Source organism: Enoplosus armatus, chromosome 15 (assembly GCF_043641665.1).
Source record: "Enoplosus armatus isolate fEnoArm2 chromosome 15, fEnoArm2.hap1, whole genome shotgun sequence".
NCBI classification, from domain to species: Eukaryota; Metazoa; Chordata; class Actinopteri; order Centrarchiformes; family Enoplosidae; genus Enoplosus; species Enoplosus armatus.
In genome coordinates this window covers 4,572,262-4,598,660 of record NC_092194.1, presented here as the reverse complement: position 1 = coordinate 4,598,660, position 26,399 = coordinate 4,572,262, and the positions used below count along the sequence as shown (strand labels likewise).

General features: G+C 40.6%; 4 protein-coding genes across 5 annotated transcripts; 1 reads left to right on the top strand and 3 right to left on the bottom strand.

Moving 5' to 3' along the window:
- Positions 1-62: 62 nt before the first annotated feature.
- Positions 63-3,934, bottom strand: psma6a (proteasome 20S subunit alpha 6a). Its single transcript, XM_070919872.1, has 7 exons — positions 3,799-3,934; positions 3,041-3,135; positions 2,817-2,898; positions 2,520-2,675; positions 2,212-2,390; positions 1,479-1,573; positions 63-998 (listed from the first exon to the last, which is right to left on the bottom strand). The coding sequence occupies exons 1-7, from the start codon at positions 3,872-3,874 to the stop codon at positions 941-943; spliced, it is 741 nt and encodes a 246-aa protein (XP_070775973.1). The 5' UTR covers positions 3,875-3,934; the 3' UTR covers positions 63-940.
- A 230-nt stretch (positions 3,935-4,164) lies between these two features.
- prorp (protein only RNase P catalytic subunit) lies at positions 4,165-14,784 on the bottom strand. 2 transcript variants are annotated; one of them, XM_070920613.1, is made up of 10 exons: positions 14,364-14,784; positions 13,944-14,082; positions 13,198-13,432; positions 12,797-13,086; positions 12,591-12,638; positions 12,319-12,451; positions 6,407-6,517; positions 5,086-5,234; positions 4,469-4,667; positions 4,165-4,353 (listed from the first exon to the last, which is right to left on the bottom strand). In XM_070920613.1, exons 1-10 carry the CDS (start codon positions 14,782-14,784, stop codon positions 4,225-4,227), a joined length of 1,854 nt encoding a protein of 617 aa, XP_070776714.1. In that variant the 3' UTR covers positions 4,165-4,224. The 2 variants fall into 2 exon arrangements, with proteins under 2 accessions (XP_070776714.1, XP_070776715.1); XM_070920614.1 differs by having other exon boundaries at positions 13,944-14,161; positions 14,364-14,444.
- An 842-nt stretch (positions 14,785-15,626) lies between these two features.
- On the top strand, positions 15,627-20,478 carry ppp2r3c (protein phosphatase 2, regulatory subunit B'', gamma). The gene is made up of 13 exons (XM_070920422.1): positions 15,627-15,759; positions 15,950-16,074; positions 16,471-16,575; positions 16,687-16,799; positions 17,339-17,436; positions 17,545-17,615; positions 17,745-17,877; positions 18,142-18,197; positions 18,578-18,653; positions 19,117-19,253; positions 19,474-19,611; positions 19,815-19,874; positions 19,971-20,478. Exons 1-13 carry the CDS (start codon positions 15,693-15,695, stop codon positions 20,163-20,165), a joined length of 1,374 nt encoding a protein of 457 aa, XP_070776523.1. The 5' UTR covers positions 15,627-15,692; the 3' UTR covers positions 20,166-20,478.
- Positions 20,479-22,635: 2,157 nt separating this feature from the next.
- fam177a1 (family with sequence similarity 177 member A1) lies at positions 22,636-25,103 on the bottom strand. Its single transcript, XM_070920760.1, has 5 exons — positions 24,980-25,103; positions 24,314-24,499; positions 23,683-23,749; positions 23,293-23,390; positions 22,636-23,151 (listed from the first exon to the last, which is right to left on the bottom strand). Exons 1-5 carry the CDS (start codon positions 25,046-25,048, stop codon positions 22,936-22,938), a joined length of 636 nt encoding a protein of 211 aa, XP_070776861.1. The 5' UTR covers positions 25,049-25,103; the 3' UTR covers positions 22,636-22,935.
- Between the last annotated feature and the right edge of the window lie 1,296 nt (positions 25,104-26,399).

Here is a 26,399-nt window from a genome sequence, read left to right as displayed (position 1 = left end):
TAAATAAGCAGTAACATCATAATAATAATAATAATAATAATAAGGAAACAGAGAAACTTAAATGTTCAATAAAAACATTACGTTTAATAGAAGTGCACTAATGTGCAGCAATGGCAGCACCAAAACACAAGGGAGAATGAAATAATTAGAGACTTCCCATTGACGTTGGCCTGAGCGGACTAAAACAGGGGTGTGGCGATGATGATGATGACTGTCGCAATGGGAGAATTCCCACAGCTGTTCCCTGGGTTATCATAAAGTACATCAGAGCATAAACATCATCCTGGAACTACAGATAGTGGAGAGGGGATACTTTGAAGCAGATGAATAAAATGAGAGATAACACGATGTGGCAGCCCTGAGTAAAGATTGGAAGCACTGTTGACATACAGTGACTCAAGAAGATACAGGACCAGTCCATGCGAAGTAAGAGGTATTGAGAGGTATTGTGCTGTAGTTGCAGTGTCACCACACACCCCATCTTCCAATCTGCTCATGCCACGCTCCTCAGCTGAAGTCTGATGTGTCACATTGTGGACTGATTTTGAATGTCTAGCATCTTTCTAGGCTCTGTGACATTTGGCAGCTGCCTGCAGTGAGGAAGTCTCAGTGTGGCTAGAAGTAAAATGCAGGAGGGGGTCAATATGGGGAAAATATTGTGTCCAGTTGGGTCCTGGCTATCAGAGAGGATGGAGGAGGGGTTAAGTGCCAGCGCAGATGGGTAACATATTCTACCCACCTGGTAAAAATAGGGCCATATTGTTCATCTTTTTGTTAGTCACGGTGCAGTGAGTACCACTTCTTTAGAGAGAAACAAACTCCTCCTTTATCTTCCTTCCAGACGAGACCTTTGTGTGGAGGAGGTGGGGTTTTCTGGTGTTGCCGTTCATCATCTTTTTCAGAGTAATGATGATGGCAGCAAAATGGCTGCCAACTTTCCTCACTCTCTCTCAGACAAAGCAACCAGGTGAACATCGATCTCAGACTCTGACAGAATCCTGGAACACAAAATGCACAAGTGAGTGGTCATGGTTTTTGTTCTTCCTTGTACACACATGGGACGGGTTGAGAACACATTCAACCATGTAAGCCCTTACTTTGATCTCATCCCAGGTTTTTCCATTACAACACTCTGTTGTTATCAGATTTTAAAAATAACTGATGCGTTACTGCCAACACATGACCATGTTTTAGTGATTGAACTTTCTTCAGTTTCAGCACAAAGAGACCGGAGCAACGGTATCTGTTCAGAGCTGCAAAGATTATTTTTTTCTTTTTTGATTATTTTGTAAAATGTGTCCAGGAAGTTTGGCTAAACCCATCTGCCTTTTTCAGCAATGCCCTGCCTCACTTGTATTCTGCAAAACCCATTTATAGCAGCAGCTGGGAAGTGAACAAAAAGTCCTTTCCCTGTGGTCAGAAGTCCTTAATCATGGCTATCAAGATATCTTCTCTCTTCGTGTCAGGAAAATACTCACTTGAATCTAGATTCCTGTGTCGTGACAACTCCCACCTCCAGCTCCGAGGGCTTGAAGTCGATGGAGAGAACGGCTGACAGACACGAGATAGCCGTCTGTTTTGAGAAGAGAGGCAGAGTTGTTGGGAAGCAAGAAAGGAAAATGAATGAAACATCGCACATGGCTGTAAACATTTGACAGCAAGTACAATGTTTCAAGGGTGTGTTTCAACATCTATTAACATTTTAACAACCGTAGCCACGGCACATACGTTTGTCCAACTGCCCTCCTCATCCACCAACAAACATTAAAATGTGAATAAGGAAGGGCCATTGCAAAATGTAGATTTAACATTAAACTTAGATCTGGGTGACATATTCTACTTTTGTTTGCTTTGACTTCTTATTCTTTTATCAAACGGATTATATTTGTATGTCTAATATCTGGAAAATATTAACTGATATTTTGAAAATGAATATTTAAGAAATAAAAGATCTGTTTTTCTAATATTAACATCAGGATTCTTATTGTCCCCGATTCGTAGAACTAAATCCATAATTTACATATTGATTCCTTAAATGGCTGCAACAGTTTGGTTTCCACTCCAGTTGTCCGGAAAACCACTATGTAATGCACAATGTTACATTCTGGTATAGTGACACATTTCTGAAACTCCCTTGTCAGATTTCCTGACATCTAAAAAAAAAAAAAAAATATATATATATATATATGTGTGTGTGTGTGTGTCCCCTACCTCTATGGTCTGCTCATAGGTCCAATCCAGTTTCTTCTTGACTTTCTTCTCTAGGAAGCTGGTGGCCTCAGTCTGTTTGACTCCAGATGCTGTGGCCTTGAAGCCACAGTAGTAGCCGGCTGGATCACACTTATACAGCTGCGGACCCAACTCTTCATCCAGTCCCACCACTATCATACCTGGAGGAACGTTGCAAGAAACAGGGGAATGAAGACAGGACAGTGGTTGACAACGAGTGATTTCAAACATTTGTAACTTAACTAAGGACTTGTTTCTGGTATCCACTAACACACATGTACTCTACTCACAGCAGCCTAGAGGTCTCATCTCAGCATTCTGTGTGTAGACTTGGGAGATGTCTGCCATGCGTTTGCACAACATGTCAACAGGGATCTCATAGCCGTACTTATACATCCAGTTAGCTGCTTCATACCGAGCCCTCTGCACCTGAGATCTGCTATCACCTGGAGGAAGAAGGAGGCAGAAAAAAAGCATTTCACACAATGTATTTAAGAAGCTGACTGAAACGTTTAACACTCTTAACTATTAAATGGCTCAAAATATTTGGTATTCACCAACCATCAGTTGGACAAGACATTGCTTACCAGTCATGCCGGTCATAACACAGCCAATGTTGTCTGTAATTCTGAACAGATGTGTGACTGTCAAGGCGTCCAGCAGCTTGTCCTGACAAAAACACAAAGACAAAAGAGAAATGTACACCACGTACTCCTCCAGTAATGACAGCTGTGGAATCTGACCACATGCTTTGTGAAGACACAGAAACAAAAACATCTGTGTGTTTATAAAGGTGTCCGTGTATACTGACTGGGACTTTCTTTTGTGTGACGACCACAACACAATCCTTCCCTCTGACCGCTACGGAGGTCAGTCCTCCCTGGTTGATGGCTTTGAAGGCATACTCTGAAGACAGAAGAGAGGAAAATAAACTCATGTGCACTTCAAACTTTTAACCATTGTGGGCAAACTAGTTGTTTTTTTATCATCAGGAACTAAACTAGCTAGTTGTTTGCATGTAATTGTACATACACATGACTCTTTATATATTGCACAATGTATGCAATGTAACCTTAGTAACATATGGATAGTGACAGGTTTTCTTTTGTCCCAGGTCTGAGGCTAACATTTACTACAGCTCAGTTATAACGAGTCGTTCAAGAGAACGACTAATAAAAATAACGACAAAATGGGTAAATAATGTGCTACCTAACTGGTTGTTAGTATATCTGATTAAGAAATGTAATTAAATTCTAATAAAATCTATCTTTATAAATATTTACCTATGGTAGCAGTCCACAGGTCAAATAAGCTAGCTAAGGTAGCTAGCACAGCTGCAACAAAACGAACCTAGGTAGTTCATCATTTCGAAACTATATACAATTAAAGTTGTATATATATTAATTTCCCATTTTGACCTTACCACGATGTACTGAAATAAATGTCTTTCTAAATAACAGTGAACTGTGACTGGGCTAGATAGGAGCTGCTAGCTAATGTTAGCCTGTTAGCTAGTGATGACAGAGCAGGTTGAGTTTTGTTCATTTCTTTCACTAGTTAGCTACTCACCGACTTGGTAGAGTCGTCCCTCCGGGGAGAAGATGGTGATATGGCGGTCAAAGCCTGCACTTGACCCCCTGGACATGACGGCTGTAAATAACTGAGGTAAACTGGTGGGGACTGAAATTGAAACTAAACTGAGAGGCAAAACATGGCAAACATCAACTACTCCGGATGTGGTCTGTCCGACTGAGGGCTTCCATATCCGGGTCAGTTTTGTAGTTCACAGACGTCACAACTGACTACAATTCTGTTGCTTGCATTGCTGCCATTAGAAGTTTATGATTATTAGTATTACTAAAAACCTAATTTAATCTTCCTTTTCCTATTTCCTAAGTGAAATTAAAGAGTGCAGGCCACTTATTTGTGGTAAATGTTTTATTTACAACTCAGACATAAATCATATGAGTTATGAGTGTGTGATTGTGTGTGTGTTCAGTGCTTTCTGGTGAAGCAGAGCCATCGTTGTGGTACTTCATAGGTGCTCCTGTCCTCTGTGTCATCATAGGGAATGTGCCACGAGTCCGCTGACGTCTGGACAATGGTGTCATAGCTGGGAATACTCTAAACACACACAGTTAATAGACAGTTAATTTGGTATGCTTCTTTCTTCGTGCCTAATTATCAACCCTCTGCTCCCATACCCTTCCCTCCTCCTGCTGCTCCTCCTCTTCCTCACCTGAAATCGGACTCTCCTGCCTGCGGCGACGTGTCCATCCACGACTAGCTGGTGGCCTCTCTGCCATTTGAAGAAGAGTCGTCTGGTGGCTCCGTCTGGCAGGCAGGCCTTGTGGTCCCTCATCAGGTCCCTACTCACAAACTGACAGTGGTTCCCAGAATGCAAAGTGGCGTACAGCAAGAAGGGGTCATCCTCCGAACTGACAGACACATAGACCAAAAGGTGTGAGGTGAACTCATTACAAATAAATTCTCTTAAAGACAAAACGGTTGTAAGTAAACAGAGGTATAACTGAATAACAATGTGCTGAATGCTACATGTGAATTAATTTTCCCTGGTTTGTTCGATTAGTCAGCCTCCCACGTGTTGCAGCCGTTTTCTGGGATTACTTCAACAAAAACCTTTTGAATTTAGAGAAGCCTACAATAAATTCATGGTGAATGACTGAATGAGTGAAATGTTATAATATGAGATTCCTTGTTTTTCCTCAAAGAAGAAAGCTGCTCCTTAAACATTCTCAGCAAATAGTCCTGTGTGGCCTCTGCTGGGTAAATGTGTTTTATGTGTTTTCTATGGAACATATTCTATACTATTCTTTTATATCAGCAGCTGCTCACATGTTTTCAGTGAAGAAGCAATGAGCTTTCTGCCGGATCAGGTCCATGTTGTGTCTCTCCCAGGATCTGGAGGGCCGCAGCATGTGTTTCCTCCCCAACACCAGAACAGTCAGGCCCTGATGCTCCAGCTCTGACACCACCGCCAACAACTGAAATACACACACACACCACAAGACTTTTATTTATGTTAACATTAAGAAATAAAACACAAATATTTAGTGACACAAATGTCTGTCTGGATGCCAGCTCCGCTCAGATACATAACCACACCTAAGGGTGCATGCAGCTGCTCCTACATGACTAATACAAGTTTTTACATTGTTTGCATCTACCAATGTGGCTCTAGCGCCACCATAGGGTTGAAATTTATGGTTTTAAGGAAAATGTCTCAACAACTATGGGATGGATTGCCATGAAAGTTGGTACAGACATTCATGTCCCCCCTCAGGATGAATTGTAATAACTTTGGTGTTCCTCTGACTTTTCATCTAGCGCCATAATCAGGTCAACATTTCAATTTGTGCAATACTGACCAAATACCTGCAAAACTAAAGACCTTTCCATCAGCCTCAGCTGTACTTTGTGTTTATTGCTAATTTGCAAATGCTAAAACGCTAAACTAAGATAGCGAATATGGTAAATATTGGTACAATTTACTGTGTATTGATAATTACATCCTAAACATCAGCGTGTTAGCATTGTCACTGTGAGCACGTTAGTATACTGACATTAGCATTTAGCTCAGTACAGCCCCTGATGTAAATCTCTTTGACTTTTGCATTGATTTAAATAATTCATGTAACTTCCCCATGAACTAGATGACTCGATAGGGAAATAGGTTTGTCTGTTTGTACTTTCCTTTGTCTTGCAGCCACATAACAACTGAGAAAGACATTGTGACATATTTCAAAGAGTGACAGGAAGACAGATAGTTGACACTCACATACATCCTGATAGACAGACATGTAGGCAGACAAGTGGGCTAGGTGTTATTAAAGTCAGGTATTGACCAGTTATAAAGGCACCTCCTTCGCACATCTACTCACACACAGAAGCACACACTGCAGGGTTAGTCATAATGCAACCGGCAGAAAAGCCCCCGGGTTGGACAGACATATATGTAGAAAGAAACCACTGAAAACTAGACTGTAAAACTTTGTCTGTGTGTGTGTGTGTGTGTGTGTGTGTGTGTGTGTGTGTGTGTGTGTGTGTGTGTGCGCGCATGTGTAGAGATGAATAAGCACCTTTCAACTGGTAGACCCTGTGAAATATTACCTCTTCTCTTTTTTAAATATCACATTGTCCGTGTGTGTTTTCTCACCGTCTCTGACAGCTTGCCTTTGTCCTTGTTATTATTTGCTACATTCAGTCCGTCTATGACCACATCAAAAGCTGGCCTCCTCTTCACGAATGCCTTGAACCTCTCCAACTCCTGAACAGACACATAAATAGACAGAGAGATAGATATAAAGAAATGGATAAAGACAGGCAAGTTAGGCCTGGATATTATGCCATATATTGTACAAAAACACTTCAGTTCACACTCATGACATCACTGCTTTTTGCTATTTAACCACAGAGGCTCAGAGTATTTTATACTAGAGTGTGTAGATGTTAATAGAGGCTTCTTAGAGATACCTGAAAATGCAGCCAGGCTGAGAACATACCAATACAGTGATGAATAAGAGACTGTGCACGAGTTGCAGTGTACTGGAAGCTTTCTGTACTAACAAGACAGCAAGAATCTACAGCCATGCTAATGGTGCTTTGAGCTAAATGCTAACATGTTGACATTTAGTAGGCGATATTTACCACGTTTACAATTTGCTAATTAGCACTAAATAGTACAAAGGACAGCTGAGGCTGGTAGGAATGTCATTAGTTTTGCATGTATTTGAACATAATCCAATTCATCCTCTAGGGCCCACGAATGTCTGTCCAAATATTCTGGTCCAATCCGTCCAGTAGATGTGGAGATATTTCACTGAATAAGTAATACATCTACTTGGTGGCCCAAGGGGAAAAGTCAGGGGATCACCGAAGCCAGCAGGAGTCATCCTCTGGGGAACATGAATGTGCTTACAAAACATTATGACAATCCATCCAATAGTTGTTGAGATATTTCCGTCTGGACCAAAGCAGTGGACTGACGGACTGACAGACCAACATTACCATCAATAGAGCCATGCTGCTAGCATGGCTAAAAGTGATAATATAAACTACAGGACACGCAAGAAATGTTGCATGTTGATGTGGGCAAAGCAAGTGAAAGAATGGGCTCTACTTGTTGCCTTTATGTTAGATCTCTTTTCTCTGTCTCAGTCTTATAGCATGCTACTAGCCAGGAGAAAAGTCCATTAAGTTCACAAATAAGTGGGACAAGCACTCACAAAATTTCCTCTTCCAATTTTTCTTTTTATTGAATAAATAGCAGCAGTCCCCTCACACACACAGAGACATTTCCATATCTGCCTTCCTCAGCGTGTGTGTTCTGTCATTGTCTATCTGACAGTCAGAGCAGAAATAACTGACGTCAAAATACATTTGGGCATAGTGGCAGACTTGCTCATTTTCAGTAAAAGTGACAATTTGATTGGCTCATGATCTGGATGTCTGACAAAATATGTGCAGTACTGACAATGTACATAAAAGGTCTGCAGAACTCTCTAACGACGACATCAGGGGCGTGTTCCTTATTGTTGTCGCAGAGCGTATCTTAACTCCACCTGTGAGTTGACTGGCCTGAGGGTTGGCTGGTTTTATAGCTGACTGATCACAGGCCTGCCAGTAATAAATGTATCTGGCCTTTCCTTCTCATCACTGAGATGGCATGCCATCTGGCAGCTTGACTGACAATAGAGTACTCTGTGTTATGATAAAGTTTAATAGCTGATGTCATTTACGCACTGAGGATGTGGGTAATAGCGATTTTTCCCCCGTTGGACAAAAACTTTTTTAGATGAGACTGATATGACAAAAGTAAAGTGGGCCAACACCCAAATGTGCTTGCTCTAAAAGGGGCTAATATACAGTATCTAAGTAAAAAGTCTAACGTGGAAAGACATGTAGATATTTGATGTCTGTCTCAAACTTAATTTCAGTATTGCAACAGCACCTAAAAATGCCAGGCACTAGTTGAGTTACAATTGGTTGAATATTTTTGTGCCATCTGTTGAATATGAACACCACAAGTTTTCTTTTGCACTGCAGGGAATGAGGAAGGCTTCATTATGAGTCCCATAACAGAAAGGTAGTGCTGAGGCTCAGAATAGACCTCCAGCACGTGAACAAAGTTTGTACTTTCGCTTTTAGATAGCAGCAGTATGGAAATTGGTTGCTGTGAATTCCCCTGGACTTGAAACTCACAAACGCACAATCACATGTAAAAAAGGCTATAATAATACTCCTCTGATGGAACCGTGCTTAAACGTCTGCCGAGCCCTGCTGATGCTCCATTATCTATTTTGATTGCTTTAATAACATACACGCACACATACAGTATGGGACAATAATAACATGCACTTTCACACTGGAGGCTGGTTTTGGTTGAAAGAGGGGAGATGTGTGTTTTGGGTGGGCGGCAAAAGAAACTAGAAAAATAGACTGGTGGATGATGGACAGACGGAGAGATGAGGAGAGTGATTGGTTATGATGGATCATCAGGTCAACCTTTTTTTTTTCTTTTTTTTTTTTTAAACTTTTTTAAAGTTAAAGATTATTTTGGCAAAGAAAAGAGAGAATGAGAGCAGGAGAGGGAGGAAGAGAGAGACAGACAGAAAGTCCAGTATAATTATCCAGGGACTTTCCAGAGCTGATATGTGAAACCAGCTCATTGTGCTGCTGTGGATAATATGACTGCGCGCACACACACACACACACAAACACACACACGCGCGCGCGCACACACACACACACACACACACACACACACACCTGCATACATAACCTTACAGTGCCACTCATGCACCATTATTACACAAAAGCACGACACCCTGCAGGATTTCCATCAGCCATTAGTTTTACATTTTGACGTGGTTATACATTTCATATTTTTATTTGTGAAAACATCTACTTATATTATGCATAAAATACAAATTTTATATTCACAAGAAACTGAACCCAAAAGTATTTGGGATAAATGATTGCAAATAGCAACATCAGTAATACCACATTATACAAAAGAGACTAACCTTGTATGTAAGCATTTGATTTTATTTATTTCCTGTGATTGTTATTTGTGGAATTGAAGTACAACATTTGCAAAAATACTGAATTGTGGGAGGATCCGTGTTGTAGTTTTTACATGTTAAAATGTTAAAAATAGACCAAACTTCTGTTCTTGTTTTGGTATCTGAGGCTTGTAAGTGTGCTGAAATATGTTCTAATGGCCAAACACATGAAGCTCCTGAGGGCAGCAAAACATATTGTATGCTGGTAGGTTATTTAGCTCAAACAGTATATCTATATTTATTTGACAGCTATAGTTACTAGTTACTTTTCAAGTTAACATTTTAACTGATTTATAAAATACAATGCATTGCCAAAGATTACACCACTGGTTTCCAACCTTTATACTTGTGACCTCTTAGAAAAAAGCAGTGCCTGGTTGGGGCCCTTTATCATCTTTCAGATGTTTATGAGTTGTTAGCAGTTCCACCAAAGAGGGGAGTCACAAAGGATTTTTCTACAGAACAGGTACTTTTATTTTTGATACTTTAAGTACATTTTGTTGTAAATACTTATGTGCTTTCGGATGCAGAACCTTTACTTGTGATGGAGTATTTCTATGCTGTGGTATTGATACCTTTACTTAAGTAACAGATCTGAGTTCCACCACTGAATGCAATGTATCACCACTGTTAACAACCTCAAAAATGTAATATTTTTGTTGAAACTGTGCATTAGAGAGGAGTTCAACATAACAGGCCCCACAAAGGTTGTAAATAATGGCTGTTCTGTTAGTGTGCATTTTTCTGGTCACTTGGTGTTGCGTCAAAATGCATGACTTGATCTCTGTCTGCTTTGTTATGTGTCTCAACATTTATCTATACATCTAAATCTCTCTGTGCTTAAAAATGCATAATGCCTCACAGCTTGCTGTGACAGCCTTGTACATCCAAACAAACTGCTCCTCTTCCCCTTTGCATTGAAGCCCTCCCTCTCTTCCTCCATCTGTCTCTGTCCCTGCCTGCATCTGTTGCTTCACTGTTGTCTGAAGCCCTCTGTTTGCCCTTAAAATGAATCGTCTTAAATTTGGGAACTAATAAAGTCCAGTTAAACAGCATGTCTGTCTGTCTTCCTCAGGCTGTCTCCTCTGCGGGAGGTAGATGTGGTCCAGATTCACATGGTGCTCCACATGCTGGAAATCCCCTCAATTTAACTAACAGTTCCACCAACAAACTCCCCCTGACTACCGAAAAACACAAAGGAAAACATGCAAACATTCTCTCTGTTCATGAATGAAATATGACATATTATTAACTACATGTTACTGACGTTGCCAAGTTTCTTGTTTCTTAACTTTATTGTCATTGGCAATATAAAAAATACAGCCAGTACATTCCAATCCAATGAAAAGCTTGTGCCCTGGCTCTCTCTCCACACAGACAGTGCACATGTGCATGCAAGATAAAATGATGACTGCAATCTCTTGGTTATAAAAAAGGGCATACAGGTTAAAAACACAGTCCTCATTTTGTCTTTAACTTTGCGTGCATGTGTGGGCGTCCCTGTTTGCTAGTATCAAGATCCTAATTTTCTGGGCTGAAGCTGTCTATCAAACAAGGTGGTGTGAGTCCTATCGCTTTGGAAGCACTTAAAATCATGACCTGAATGACTAATACTCCCATTGATACACTGAGCCTTCACGCTCATCCTAAGACAGGAAGAACAACGGTCCCTCAAAACATGCAAAATGTGCAATTACCATTTCATATTATATGTAAAACATTAACAACCTACTGCACCAAAGCAGTAGAATAGTTTACCTTAAAGACATAGTTTGATGCTTCTTTGTTTTCTTGCAGAGAGTTAGATGAGAAAATTGATACCACTCTCATATGTGTCTGTCAGATATGAAGCTATATATTAGCATAAAGATCGGAAACCCCCCATAAAACCACAAGGTGTCATTTTTACAGATTAAACAAACCAGATATAATATGTTAATTAGTGAGCTTTAGATTTTGTGTAGCTTTGGACAAAGCCAGGCTACCCATTTCCCCCTGTTTCCAGACTTTTTGCTAAGCTAAGCTAACCGGCTGCTGGTGCTAGCTTATTCAAAAGGAAAAATATGAGCGTGGTATCTTTTCATTTAACTCTCGGCCATAATACATAAAACATCAAACGATTCCTTTAATCTCTGTTTTATTAGAGTTGTTATTTTTTAGAGTGTACAGCTAGCTAGCTGTGCTCAGCAAGTGTCTGGATGGCTTCATCTATAGCAGATATTAGCCTTATCCCAATCAAACTAAATGAGATTATAAAGGCCAGAAAACAGACGACTGGGCTGTATCATCCTCTGTGTCCTGGACTAATTACCGCATATCAAAGTCATTCCAGCCCCGAGAAATGAACCAGTAAAGTCTTTGCCACCTCACTGTGTCTGAGTTTACTGTTTCAGCTAACCTCAACAGCCTCGTGCTGCATGTGTACCAATGACGCCATCTAGCAGAAGTTAGAGAGAAGGAGCTAGAAAGCTCATGGACCATGCTGCTGACAGATGAGCCTCAAAAATAGATACCTGATTTTGGTTTAGAAGGACAAGTTTTTACACATTTTTAGAACAACGTGGAATTGTTAATTAATTATTACCTATTTTCAATTAGAAAATCAGCTGTCAAAAACATACTATTTCAAACTGAAGTTCACAAACTTTGACACCAACCATAATCAGAATAATGCAATATTAATCATCTAAAGGTTAATATGAATGTAGATCATATTTAATGCACAAACTACAAGGGCAAAACAATTATTAAAACTTAATAACATCAAATAGATTGTAAATATACAAATGTATACAATGAAATTAAAATAAATAAACCCACATACTATGTCTTCAAGTCCTAGGAGAGGTATATTTAAGCTATTTAAATGCTCTTTATGACCTTAGATTTGAATCATGAGATTTATTTAGAGTTCTTAAGGCTCTCTGGAAACCCTGCTTAGTGTGTGTGTGTGTGTGTGTGTGTGTGTGTGTGTGTGTGTGTGTGTGTGTGTGTGTGTGTGTACCTCTGGCGTAGTCTTGTTAAAAACATCTCGTCCCTGAATGATGTCAGTCATCACTCTGTCTTTCAGCTGTTGGTACTCCTCAGCAGACAACTGGATGGACTCTAACTCAGACCCACAACACCCACACACACCCCTAAACACACAAGCACATACAGTATATACATAAATGACACATACATTGTACAGTACACAGTTTGCCTGTGCACAAAGATGGAAGAAAACACACAAACTGCTACGAAGATTCATGTTGAAGTAGGAAGCAGTGTAATTACTTTGGGGTGGCGCTGGTCCAACTTCCTGTCCATTTCTGCCCCACGAGACTGAAGACCGAGAGGAGGGGGGGGGGGGTAAAAATGGAAGGAAATGAGATCACGTGAAGTTCATACAGACAAGGGAAATTCATCAGTCAATCTGTTTTTCAACTTAGGGAATCATATAATGTGCATCCAGCCTCAGTATCTTCATCACCCTCTTGTACCTCTCAAACCAGGTCTTGATGCTGCTGGCGAGGCTGTGCTTGGGGTAGATCTGGTTGTTCCTCATGTAGAGAAGAATCCCCAACAGCCTCTCCTGGTGCTCAGACTGAGACATGGCCTCTGCCTCCTTAGTCTCCCTCACTCCTTTAAACAGAGTTTCCCAGGTCTCCTGGTGTGGGCTCAGTCCCTTTTCAATTAATTCATCATAGAGAGCCCAGGCAGTGGTCGCGTCACCATGTAGCAAAGCTGCTGCGGTGACGTCACCATAGTTTCGTGGTGATGGGGTAAAGACCTGTCAGGATGACAGTAAAGCCAGGTGATGATAGAGTAGGGATGTCCTGTCCTCCAGCTCCAATATGAGTTGAATGTGTTTCTTTTACATAACAATCAAAACACTGTTCACCTTCTTAACCTCATGCAGGATGCTGACAGCCTCCCTCCACCTCGCCGTCCGGCTGAAGGACTTGATAAAGAGGCTGGAGGCTCCTGTTTCTAGAGACGGGAAACTTCCCCTCATGATGTCATAGATGTCAAACACCTCGGCGTCGTGGCCACCGCTCACACACAGCGTCAGGTAGCGTAGTAACAGCTCATAAGACAGTGTCCCTGTTTCCATGGCTACAAAAGTTAGCAGGGACCTGTGGGAGAAAAGTGCAGTACATGTTCGGAACATACACATGCTTAATTCATTGACCTTTATAGTGCATTCACTTATATTTTAGTGCTTTAGATTTAAGCCATAATGCTAAAAGATCATTGTGGTACTTTCTCTCAACATTTTTGACTCATTAAAAACATTCATGGTTTGTAAGCACAGCCGTCTTTTGCAAACATAAACCTGAAAAGAATCAATAAGGAGCTTTTTACTCATATTATTTCTGTACTTTTACAATCCATAAATAGTATCCACTGTTTCAGATCTCACATTCATTTACTTCTAAGATTCAGGGTCATGGATGTGTAAAAAATAAAAAATGAAAATGCTAACATATACAGGTTTTCTTCTCCGCTGTAAACTGTAAACTAAAACAAAACAAGGCATAAAATGAACAGCAATAATGTAAAAGTTCCTATTTACTGTAAGGACAATTGAACCTCAACTAAACATTTTCTAAATCAGACACACAACCACACTCGTCCTCCTCTCACCTGGCGATATCACGCTCTGCCCCAGAAGCAAACAGCGCACACATCATCTGGATGTCAAAGCGCTGCGAATTTCCGAGCGACTCCTTCAGCTTCCTCCACTCAGCAGCAGAGAGTGGCCGGTCAGGAGGCTGCACCTTCCCTGTCAAACATTCATGCTTCAGCGAAGGAAACTGAAACAATGACTCCCAAACACAGATCCATTTTGGCTTTATGAGGTCCTAGAAAAACATCACGTGACATAACTTCATCGAAGTGTCCCTTGAGCGGGTACTGCAGAACTGCCTTGTCCCTGCACATGATTTGTTTTGTGAAATGTTGTAGTTTGCACCAAAAAGATGACAGAAGACTGTAAGAGAAAAACAAAGCGTTCCTGAATGTAAAAAGATGCCTTCTAGAATAGATAGTTCCAGTGTGTCCTACCTGCTCCTCTTGTCCTCCCTTCAGGGTCCTCTTCATCCTCAGAGACCAGAGCTGCTTTCCTCTTCAGCATCTCTGCCGTCCTCTTCGCCGTCCCGGCAGAAAACACAGATTTGGGGAAGATAGGCTTATGCCGAAGAGTGGAGCTCTTACCTCTTCCCTTCACATCGCCATCCCACAATTCCCCTTCCCTACGTCGGATGGTGCCATTTTTTACACTCCCGGGTCCACTGTTCCCTCTGTCTGTCTGTCTGCCGCCGGGGTTGGGGCTAGTGTCTCTGGTGCACTGAAAGCGTGCTGAGAGAGGCAGCTGTGATGGCTTGCACAAAGAAGTATTTAGTGTGAAGAAAGTTCTTCCCTGGTGAAATAAAGGCTTTAAGGGTTTCAGGCATGTGCTGACTTTTAATATCAAGGTGGAGCCCATGTTAGGATGTTTAACCTCTGGGCTTGTGAGAATTGAATGTAGATTAAGTATCACTAAGCTTCACATTCACTTCTGTTATAACTTAGCAATAATCCTTGACTTACATGCCACATACAAACTGTTAAAACCCTTATCACATGCTGTTAGTTACATGACTGAGACTAGTCTGCTAACACTGCCGTTTCCAAATGCCAGCAGTTAATAACCATCACTCTCTCGTTGGCTCTATAGATTATTATAACTCTTTAAAAGCGACTCAAGCTCCCCTTCGATACATAAATCAAATAACTAAAACGGCTTCCTTCTAACAAGGATAAACACAACTGTGGGCATGGACTCGAGTCGCACACCTTGACGTCATCAGCGCTCGACCACTCCGTTGCTGAGCTGCGTCAAGTTTTTAAAGATAACCAGAGAAAGACCGGAATAAGCAATTTGGTTTTAAAATGAAGGCGCAATATAATATTTTGAAAAAAGTCAATTTCATATCAATTTCCTAAAGCTTCGCAAGGAAGCATGTTCTTTGTGGTACTTTACGTACTTGTCTGTTACTTTAGTCTCTGTGCCTCCTCCCTCGGAATGTTTGGTTTAAAATAAACTATGATACTTTAAGGATAGCATTACAATCGCAATGAATCATTTATTTGAGTTGATAGCAATTAAGACATATTCTTAGCTGTTGTAGCTTTTGTGGGGTTTACGTTTTCCCAAGTGTATAGAAAGTACGCTTTTATTTTGAAAAAGCAAAAAATCAAACCGGAAACCACATTTTTGTTCTTGTCAGCAACTTGACGTCCCATTTTTGGGTAGCTTGGCTACTTTTGTACACAAGTGTCCTTTACTTTGTATGTGACTTTTGGGATGAGATAGTGTTAGTGCTGAAATATTAGGTTCCCTTCAGAGCAGGTATGGCTAAAGAACAACAGCCTCACTGGTCGGACATTTTGAAAAGGAGGTTAGCACACTCCAAAAAAGGTGAGACAAAATGTAAACTAACATTACTGGCTAACGTTAGCTAACGTTGCCATGGATTGACAGCTGTCCAGCGAAAGTCGTTGGTTAGCCGTTAGCTAGGTCAACATCAACATTTATGTGAGATTTCTTTCATTTTACTGATATCAAGTTCTTTTTGATCCATGTCCCCTGTCGCTGTGTCGCTGTACAGATGAGAGAAGCGACGAGGAAATGAAAGCAGAAGAAACTGAGCTGTTTACCAAATATTACACAGAGTGGAAGGGAGGAGGCGACAAAGACAAGTCCTACAAGAGCATCCCACGATTTTACTACAGGGTAATGTGACCTGACATATGCAAAGCCAGTGAAAGCTGTTGTCATCCAACATTTGGTTGTGTTATGGTACAAGACAGAGGACTAAACTCTGTGTCATCACCAGATCCCCCCAAGTGCATGTCCTTTTGAAGAAAAAGATAACATTTCAAGGAACAAGGATGTGTAGGAACAAATGACAAAACTACCAGATTCATTTGGATAAGCTAGTGTGTGGCAGGACGCCCTAAATTTCATTAATAGAATATGACACTAGAATAAAACCTAACCGATTGATGGTGATGGTGATGTTGAAGATGATGATGTTGGTCATGTTATCACAGATGTGTAAGTGCTAGCAGAGGCTTGCTGTGCAGAAGTGATAATAACTCAGGTGATGATGATGATGTTGTTCTGCAGTTACCAGCAGAGGATGAAGTATTACTTCAGAAGCTGAGAGAGGAATCCAGAGCTGTCTTCCTCCAGAGGAAGAGCAGAGAGCTGCTGGATAATGAGGAGCTTCAGGTAAAACCCACTTAAAAGTAGGCAGACACAGCACAATGGCGTCCTTCTGCATGAATAACAACACTGTAGGGTTGTTATTTGGTGTCCGTCTACTTTGCTTTCTTTCTGTAGAATCTGTGGTTTCTGCTCGATAAGCACCAGGTGCCTCCAGTGAGTGGCGAGGAGGCCATGATCAGCTATGAAGCCTTCCTGCAGGTGGGGGAGAAGGCCGGGCCCAAGTGCCAGTAAGTAGCAGAAAGTAGGAGGTTTACTGGCAGCAGCACAGTTTGGGTAAAGCTCGCTTGTTTTATAGCGCAGTGTGTCAAAGGTTGATTGTGGGGAAAATCCACCTGGCATCACTGCGTCTTAGCTGATGGGACAACAACAAAAACACATCAAATCAGAATTACATTGAAATTGTGATCACTACCTCTGGAGGTTGTCAGAGATGCATTTGGACTACATACGGAATCTGTGGCCATAAAAATTAGCTTTTGAACCAGGAATTGGAGACACATTAAGCAGCTGGTCAATGTGTTGGTTTTAAAGGGTTTGAATATTAAAAAAGGAAGTAATGTTTTCATTGTGGCAAAGGAAAGAGAAGTCTGGCTGATGTGTACCGCAGAGATAAATTAAAAAACATAAAATCCAGGTAAGATAGTTCTGTATCTAGGGGAAGAAATGTGTTCATAGCAGATGGAAAGGGAGGGAATCTGGCTTTCAAATCAAATAGAGTAATGAAAAGTAAGAATTTCTCTCCCCTTCTCTCCTCTCTTTCCCTCAGAAAATTCTTCACAGCCAGCGTGTACGCCAAGCTGCTCCACAGCGACCCATATGGCAGGATCTCCATCATGCAGTTCTTTAACTACGTCATGAGGAAAGGTCTGGACCTTCGTTTGCCTTTGATATTTGGTGTTTGTATCTCCCAGCCCTGTTTACTGACCCGGATTGATCTGCACTGGTGAATGTCTTGTCTCCCTGTGCTTCTAGTATGGCTGCATCAGACCCGGATAGGTCTGAGTCTGTACGATGTAGCAGGACAGGGCCACCTCAGAGAGTCGGTAGGCACTTCATCAGCTCTTCCTCTTTAAAGTAATGAGCAGCCAGTAGGAGGATAATGGTTTGCAGTAGTAATGAAAAAACAACAACAAAATTGCCAGGAAAGGTTGACACTCATTATTCTCTTGTAGGATCTGGAGAACTACATCCTGGAGCTGATCCCCACTCTGCCTCAGCTGGACGGACTGGAGAAGTCCTTCTACTCTTTCTACGTCTGCACTGCTGTTCGCAAGTTCTTTTTCTTCCTCGACCCCCTCCGAACAGGTGAGACGGAGGCCCACACCTGCTGAAAATGTATCTCTACAGTAAAAGGATGAATATTACATGTCAAAGAGCAGTATTAACTATTCTAAACGGGCAGTACAGACAGAGGTAGGGGGTAAAGAAACATGTCCATATTTGCTTTATTTGAAGTGATATCTGTGGGTGTAATGTGTGTTTATATGGATGCAACACTGACATGCATAACAGGAAGAGACTGTGTTTATTTTCTTTACTGAGGTGTGTTTTTTATTTTATTTTTTTCAGGAAAGATTAAAATCCAGGATATTTTGGCCTGCAGTTTTCTGGACGACTTGTTGGAGGTAGAATTCTTTTTCTTATCGCTCACATTTCTTAACCTTTTTTTGTCCACATCCATTGTTTGTTTTTTTTCCACAACCCCTCCCGTGTTCTACTTTGCAATCGCTTGTGTAGGTGGATGTGTTAAAATGTTACATGTTTATTAGGTTTCTACACTACCAGCAGGCAGTTAAAAGACCAAAACCAATCCCCTCTATGAATAATTTACCAGCACTTTATGCATGCTTTTATCCCTTTACTTATAAGGCCAAATCCACATGAGGAGTTTCTTGCTTTTTTCCTTTCGGGAGGCTGTAGGACCTTGTTCATTTACTCATTACACTTTAGCAGTACTCTCAAAAGTATGAAGACCAGCTGATGTCATTTGTTCTTGTGCTCCCAGCTGAGAGATGAGGAGCTGTCTAAAGAGAGTCAGGAGTCCAACTGGTTCTCTGCCCCCTCGGCTCTCCGAGTCTACGGTGAGAGAACGTGTGTGTGTGTGTGTGTGTGTGTGTGTGTGTGTGTGTGTGTGTGTGTGTGTGTGTGTGTGTGTGTGTGTGTGTGTGTGTGTGAATGTCGGGTTTCCAGTTTCACAACAAATGTTCATAATGTTTAATGATCCTCCGGTAATAATGTAGGTGTTAGGGACCTTGCAGTGCAATTCATTCATTAATAAGATACTTTAGTTCCAATATTATATAATATATATATTATGTGTGCCAGATAAATGAAAATACATTGGTGGAAGCAGTGCTCTGTTACAATATGTAAATAACGGATTTTAATATCTCTATTTCTCTTTCCTCAATATTTAGAGGAAAGTAAAGAATTCTCAGAAAGGTGGAACCCATGTGTCTTTGTAGGAAATCAGCTCAGTAAAGATCACAGCCTGCAGCCTGTGCTCGTGTGTTTGTTATTTCTGTCATCTTTGTCTCGTCACAGGCCAGTACCTCAACCTGGATAAGGACCACAACGGCATGTTGAGCAAAGAGGAGCTTTCACGCTACGGCACGGCCACGCTCACCTCGGTCTTCCTGGACAGAGTGTTTCAGGAGTGCCTCACCTATGATGGAGAAATGGTACAGTCAACAGCAGCACCTCTCTGGGCAGCTGACACGCACACACACACACACACACACACACACACACACACACACACACACACTTGAAGACACTTTTTAATGTTGACTATTATAGGATCTGAAAATCTCTCCTCCATGCATAATTTTAGACCCCTGTGCGCTGCGTCTTAGTTTGATATTTACTGTACATTATTGTGTTCTCCTTCTTCAATCTCAGGACTATAAGACCTACCTAGACTTTGTGTTGGCGTTGGAAAACCGGAAGGAGCCAGCGGCGTTGCAGTATATTTTTAAACTTTTGGACATGGAGAATCAAGGATACCTCAACGTCTTCTCCCTCAACTATTTCTTCAGGGTATCAGCTCCATAACCCTCACACAAACACACTAACGGTTTCGCATGCATGCAAAGATTATATGTGTATCAACATGGTGATCACTTGTTACCGTGATTCTTAAAATCCTTAATCTCCTCCTAGCTCCTGCACTATAAGCCCCTCACACATTCACACTCACTGTGTTGTGTTAGTATCTCATGATGCTGTGCTTTGTTCTTCAGGCCATTCAGGAGCAGATGAAACTCCACAGTCAGGAGCCTGTCTCCTTCCAGGATGTCAAGGTACACACACACACACACACACACACACACACACACAGATTTATATTTATTTTGGGGTAAAAAAAGATGAACATTGGGATCACCGTCTCTCCTCAGGACGAGATCTTTGACATGGTGAAGCCTAAAGACCCCTATAAGATCACTCTCCAGGACTTGGTGAACAGTTGCCAGGGTGATACCGTCACCAGCATCCTCATCGACCTCAACGGCTTCTGGACCTACGAGAACAGAGAGGTGCTGGTCGCCAATGACAACGACGGCAGCAACGCAGCCGACCTGGACGACACCTGAGGATGATTTGGAGACACTCCTGTTACCAAAAGGCCACAGTCCCCCCCCCCCCCCACAGTCTGAGAGCCAGCTGTCCTGTTGAAGTATCAGCACTGAAGTGAACTCTTACTGCTGACTCGGGGCCCTCTGGTTAAAGTTTAGCTAAATGTCTACGTTGTGAAAACCTTGAGGAGAAGAATAGAGGGAGGGGGAGAAGACATGGTGCTGTGTGTGAATATTGTTCTGTGTTCCCGCCTGTTCTGTCTTGTATAGAAGACCAAATACACGTTTTCACCCTTGACCTTTATAAAATAAACGTTTCCTTTTCTTTGTATATTGGAAGCACCTCATCATTTACACCCACTGAAATCAAACCGCTGTGAGAAGATCAAAAAGCCCAAATTCAAACAAGTAATAAACTGACTGTCAAATTAAACTTAAAGCAGCTATAATCTGCACTTTTATATTAAATTGTGGTTTCATAATTTTACAGAGAAGTGTCCCAAAATTAGATTTTCACAATTAGTGATGAAGACATAATGTTAAAACATCATGATTGTGTGTAATAACTGTTTTTTTTTTCTTCCTAAAATTAAATCTGAACTGTAGATATGCAGAATGTGCTCCAACTCTTTCTGCCTTGAATTTGATGTTATACCACGTTATTCTGATGTTGAAGGTAAGTAAAGAATTTCATGTTGAAACAAGGTGCAGAGCTGGGCCAGGAGATGGGCCAACAAATGAGTTTAATAAGGTGGCAGGGGTTGTTTAAAAAAAACCCTGATGATTGTAATTTTCATACACGATAAGAGTGTGAGAATGTTTAAAGGTTTTATTAACACACAGAAAATATAAATATGTATACAGATTCATTAAGTTTGTCAAAGTAACCAAAGCTTTTGCATACGTTTGCCCTTTTTACACATAAAAAAAAGCATGAATAACATCCTTCACTGGCTAATGTAGTGTCATTAACATACCGTACATTTTATGGTCTGATATGTTGGGATTTCACCATCAGTATATCTTTGAAAAGAGGCGTGCGTAATTCCTCTGCATCTGGGCCAGTCCTGGCTGATCTGAGGCCCGTCACCGCACCACACAGCCACACCAGCGGATAAAACTGATCAATAAGAAGCTTATGACAGCTCAGTCTCAGCGCTACTAAACACTCACATGAAACATTTCCACAAGGACACTTTAAGAACGAACCCTCTGACACACACACACACGAAGGTCGTAGCACTTCCCAATGTAGATCAGCAGTTGCCAGAATACTAGCAGATTTTCAAAGATTTTAACTATATTGATATTATTAATGAATTCATCTACATTGGCTAAACAATTGGCACTTTTGGCATTTCCAACAGAAAACAATCAGTTCTACTTCATGCAAATTGTTTCTGTTTGTCAACCGGTTGAACTATCATCACAGAAACACATTTTTACATTGTGACAAGTAGAACGTACAGGAAGCAGATTATTTCTGTGAAATCGGACCTGAAGTCAGTTTGAACGACGAACTGCCCGGCTCAAAATCTCAATTACGCACGTGGACCTGTAGCACCGTGTCTGATAAATTATAGCTGACAGCTGTGAGCTCCTTCACATGCAGCAGAGAAGTCGAGTACTGTACTGAGATCCCAGCAGGGGTAGTTAAATCCAGGCTCTGGTCAGAACTACAGGCCGGTTTCACTTGTGCCATTGACTGAGATATAATGCCCACCAGGAGGGACACAAAAAGAAGCAAACATTTTTAAAGATCTTGTGCTCTGGAGGGAAACAAGATGTCAGAATCATTCTGATAAAATTTATTGATCACGCTACGTGAGTCCTGTTCAAAGAGCAAAGAGGTCCAGGAGCCTTGAGGAAGTATTCATGACTACTAAAAGACTGAGGCAGCAGGGTTTTCACGTGTTTGGATGTAATGTTGAAAATATAAAGGTGCTGTTTGATGAAACCGAAGGACTCTGGACTGTCTTCTGTGAAATCTTGGCATTGGTTAATAAATAAGCAGATGTTTTAGACGCCAAGTTATCGCCAAGTGAGGACATTTAAAAAAAAAATGCTAAGTATATACACTGTAAATTAGTATATGAGTAACTTCAATGCCATCTGATGTCATCACTACTTGCTTATCTTTAGAGCTTGGAAGTCAAAAACCCTCCATCCTCTATTATGCACACACCAGGTGTAGACAATGGTGTCAGAGACAAGAAGCAAAGGCTCGCAGTGCCAGTCTCAGGCCATGCCGGTACAAAACTGGCTAAACTTATGAAATGTCTTTCTTTGCATATATATATATATACAGCAGCAGGATCAACATGTGTACAGTAGATGTAGCATGTGTCTGTTGATGTTGCTGCTTATCACAAGGATGGGGCCGAATGACATTGGGGTTTCTATCCATTATATTCAGGAAATTGATGACAACACTGAGACTGCTGTCTATTTCTCTATAAGATCGAAATCCAGCATTTATCTCACTTTCTCAGCTGATGTTAATTTAAAGTGAGATGAGCCGAGCCCCAGTTTGGTTGACAAATTGTTCAATGATACGTCTCAGTCTTGCATATGATTTCACGCTATACGCGAATGTACATTCACAGGAAAATACTAGTGCAGCCTCCTCCACAGCCCTTTTAATTTGTCCCTGCACTGTGTACTAAGATCTCTTATTATAAAATAAAAACATAGAAAAATAACAATATTATTAATCTATACAACTAAGTAAATCAAGGTTTTGCCAACTGATAGAAAAGTGTGAATGTTAGTCTGCGAGAGTCAGTTTTCAGGAGGGGAGGGGAGACGGGACTCTGCTGGTGCCTGGAGCATTGAGAGGAGGCTCAGGTTCAAGCTCAAAGCTAATGTTTACAAAGGAAGCTCCAGACGCTTCTGGCTGCTCCATGGTGGCAGGGCGAGGATCATCCAGCTCCCCTCTACGCTGCTCTGCAAAGCGACGCTCCGCCTCCTCAGACAGGCGGTTCTCCTCCTCTTCCTCATCCTCCTGCAGGGGAACACCAGTGTGCGTGGCGTTTAATACTGTTTATTCTTGCTCCTGTCTCTGCGTAAACAGCTTTTAAAAGGTGTGACTTTATTCATAATGACATATGACACTCAAGGATGTGCGTGTGCCCACGTGTCTTACCTCTTTCTTCATACGGTAGTACTCGTCGATAGCATACTGGTATTTAGGAGTAGTGATGCCAAACAGAGAGGCCAGTCTCTCTCCCATGTAGTCACACACTACAGGAAACACACACACACAACAGATAAGATAACTTCTAACACTTGACCCAGCCTTTTTTTGTGATTATCACTTGGGGCGTGACACCCAAATACAATTAAAGTGTGAAACAAGCTGCAAAAATAATACATTCCCGTAAAGCATCTCATTTCTGCAGCTAGCTAATATTCCAGCATTTCCTGACATCCTCTGTCTGGGAAACACCTCTCAAAACATTTCAGGATTTCCATGACTAGTAAGATGTGATTGATCCTTGCTACCACAAATGCTAACTGTGACAGTAGACCTTACCCGAGACAGTGGAGGTGGCCATTCTCCACATGTGGAACCAGAAATATGGACCCCAGGTCAGCTTGGACTAAAAAAAAACATACGGAGAGAATCATGACAATTACACCACACATCTGCTGGTCAAACACAAAAGAACAAATGTGATCTAAGATTACTTCTCAAGCGTCATTAAAAGGACTTAAAAGCGTCTTTACACTTTATGCCCTAAGATTTATGCCCTAAGACAGTTAAAGATTTTTTTTTTTCAAATAGATAAATGTGGGCTCAAAGGGCTCAAAATGCTTTATGAGAACTGAGACAGCATGTTGCCTGGGTTAAGTGAGGCTCATAAAACATATATAATTCAATTAACTGCAGTGCTTGGGTTCACTTTCAGTTCAGTTAGCACTGCTATCTACCACTGAGTGTTTTATATCCTACACATCATTTCCTACTTAAGGGCCTTACATATAGTGGATTTTTATCTATTTAGACTTTTAAAGGAGTATTGTCTTTTGAGACTAATTGCCCCGGCTGGAATGGATTTGCACTTGACCGGCCATTTATGTTTTGATACATTTAATAAGTTAAATCTGAGGCAGTTTCAGAATCTGTTGTGTTGGTTTCAGTAATATTTTAGATTTCAGCCTACCGCATCTACAGTTATGACTTCTTTCTTCACAGGTTGCTCCTCTTCCTCCTCTTCATCGGTGCTGTACTCCTCCATAGTCTCTCCACTGGCAAAGTAGATGGTCCTGCGGGGAACCTTCACCCTCCCCTGCCTCCCTGCAGGGTCTCCCATCTCCACCCTCTCAAAGTCTGTCGACCCTCCTGGACTCTGTTCAAAACAGACGATACATATATATGATGCTATCTCCATTATTACTAATAATACACAGCATGTTATCATTAGCTTTAGAATGATTTGTACATGATAAAGTGCCGAGAAGCAAGGCGCAAGAATGCTAACAGATAATCTAATGTAGTTTGGCATATTTGGCAGAATGAAATCATACAATAAACATGAGAAACTTACCTGACAAAGTTATTTACCTAACGTTATATGTATATATGTAGTTAAATTATGTTTCTCATTGTGTACTGTAGCTACACAAGGAGGTAAGTAAAGTAAATCATCCCAAATTGTATGGAAAAACACAGTTACCACTTCAAAGCACTGGTGCGTTAGTTAGCTTACTTTAGCCACTTTGTGTTTGTTGACTGTTAGCTTCTAAGCTAAGGAAGCAATTCGCTATTAATCTAAAAGGCATTTGTTTTATCGTTCATAAACACGAAACATGGCCAAACACGGACTAACCTTATCAGTTTCCATAGTTTGTCCCAGTGAAACGTTGACATTAGTTAAATACAACGACAAATCTGCCATCTCAGTCGCTCCTTCCACCTCACTACGATGTGGTTGTCTGTTCGGCGAACAACGCTTCCTGTCTGATTTCTTCAGAATAAAAGGTTTTTGCGCAAAAACGTGGTTGTTTGACAGCAAAACTTCCGCCACACTGTACATTCTTGTATTCGGTGGTAACTGTTCTGCACAATATAAAATCCCTTCCTTTCCTATAGAGCCATACGGTTTATGTTATTCTTTTTAAAGAGATGTCTTTTATTGATTTTATTGTCGATAAACCTAGAAACAAACATAACTTTTACACATTTAAGTGAGCACATTTAGTGTGCATCTAGAAAAAAATAAAAACACATAAATAGATCATATAATTAATTAGACATTAAGTTGATGCAAGACGAATGTAGAAAAATAAACAATATTGAAAAATATAATTATTATTAAACATGATTCTATTTTTTTTTTTTTAAATTAAACACTGTGTTGGAAAACAGTACAACTAAGTACAATGCTAAGGTACATTGTGTTTTAATTTTCTCTTACTTCTATTTCACTACATTTCAGAGGTAAATATTAATAAATATATCTATTTTATAGCTATACTTTCTAGTTATTTTGCAGATTAAGATTTTAAAAACCTATAATGATACAATGATAATAATAGGTAGAATTAGCACTACCACAACCAGCTGCAATATCAAAATGCTGCTTACATGTTAATACATCGTATTAATGATAATCCAATAATATAATAAAAAATAATATAACACTAACAGAGACCATTTCACTCAATCAATTAATCAGTCAATCAATTCATTTGTCCCGTGCAATCATACAAGGTATAATTACAGTGAAATGCATTTTGCCTGCATTGTGAGTACTTTTGTTGATAATACCTTTGTACTTTACTCATGTACAATTTTGAATGCAGGACTTTTTCTTGTAATTTAGTATTTTTACACTGTGGTATTGATCATTGTACTTAAGCAAAGAATCTGAAAACTTCTAATGCGGATCATACATATTTCATACTGTAGCATACATCACATATAGTCTGATAAAATATAAAATACAATTCATAAATGTTTATAAAAAATGCAATTATATTGAAGGCCTTTTAGATACCTCTACACACCACAAATTAAAGATGAAGTTTGTACTGTAAAATCAAGTCTCTTGAAATAACTAGTAATTTGATGACAGTTACTTTCAAGAAAAGTACAGGCGTTACTAATAACATAATTAGTATCAAGAGACCTACAGTCAATCCAGCTATGGTGCCCTGCTGGCAAGAGGAAAGTAGTTATACACTCTTGACCGCTAGATGTCACTATTTCGCTTCAGTAAAGCAGTTGCTCACTTTTTACTCTGACTT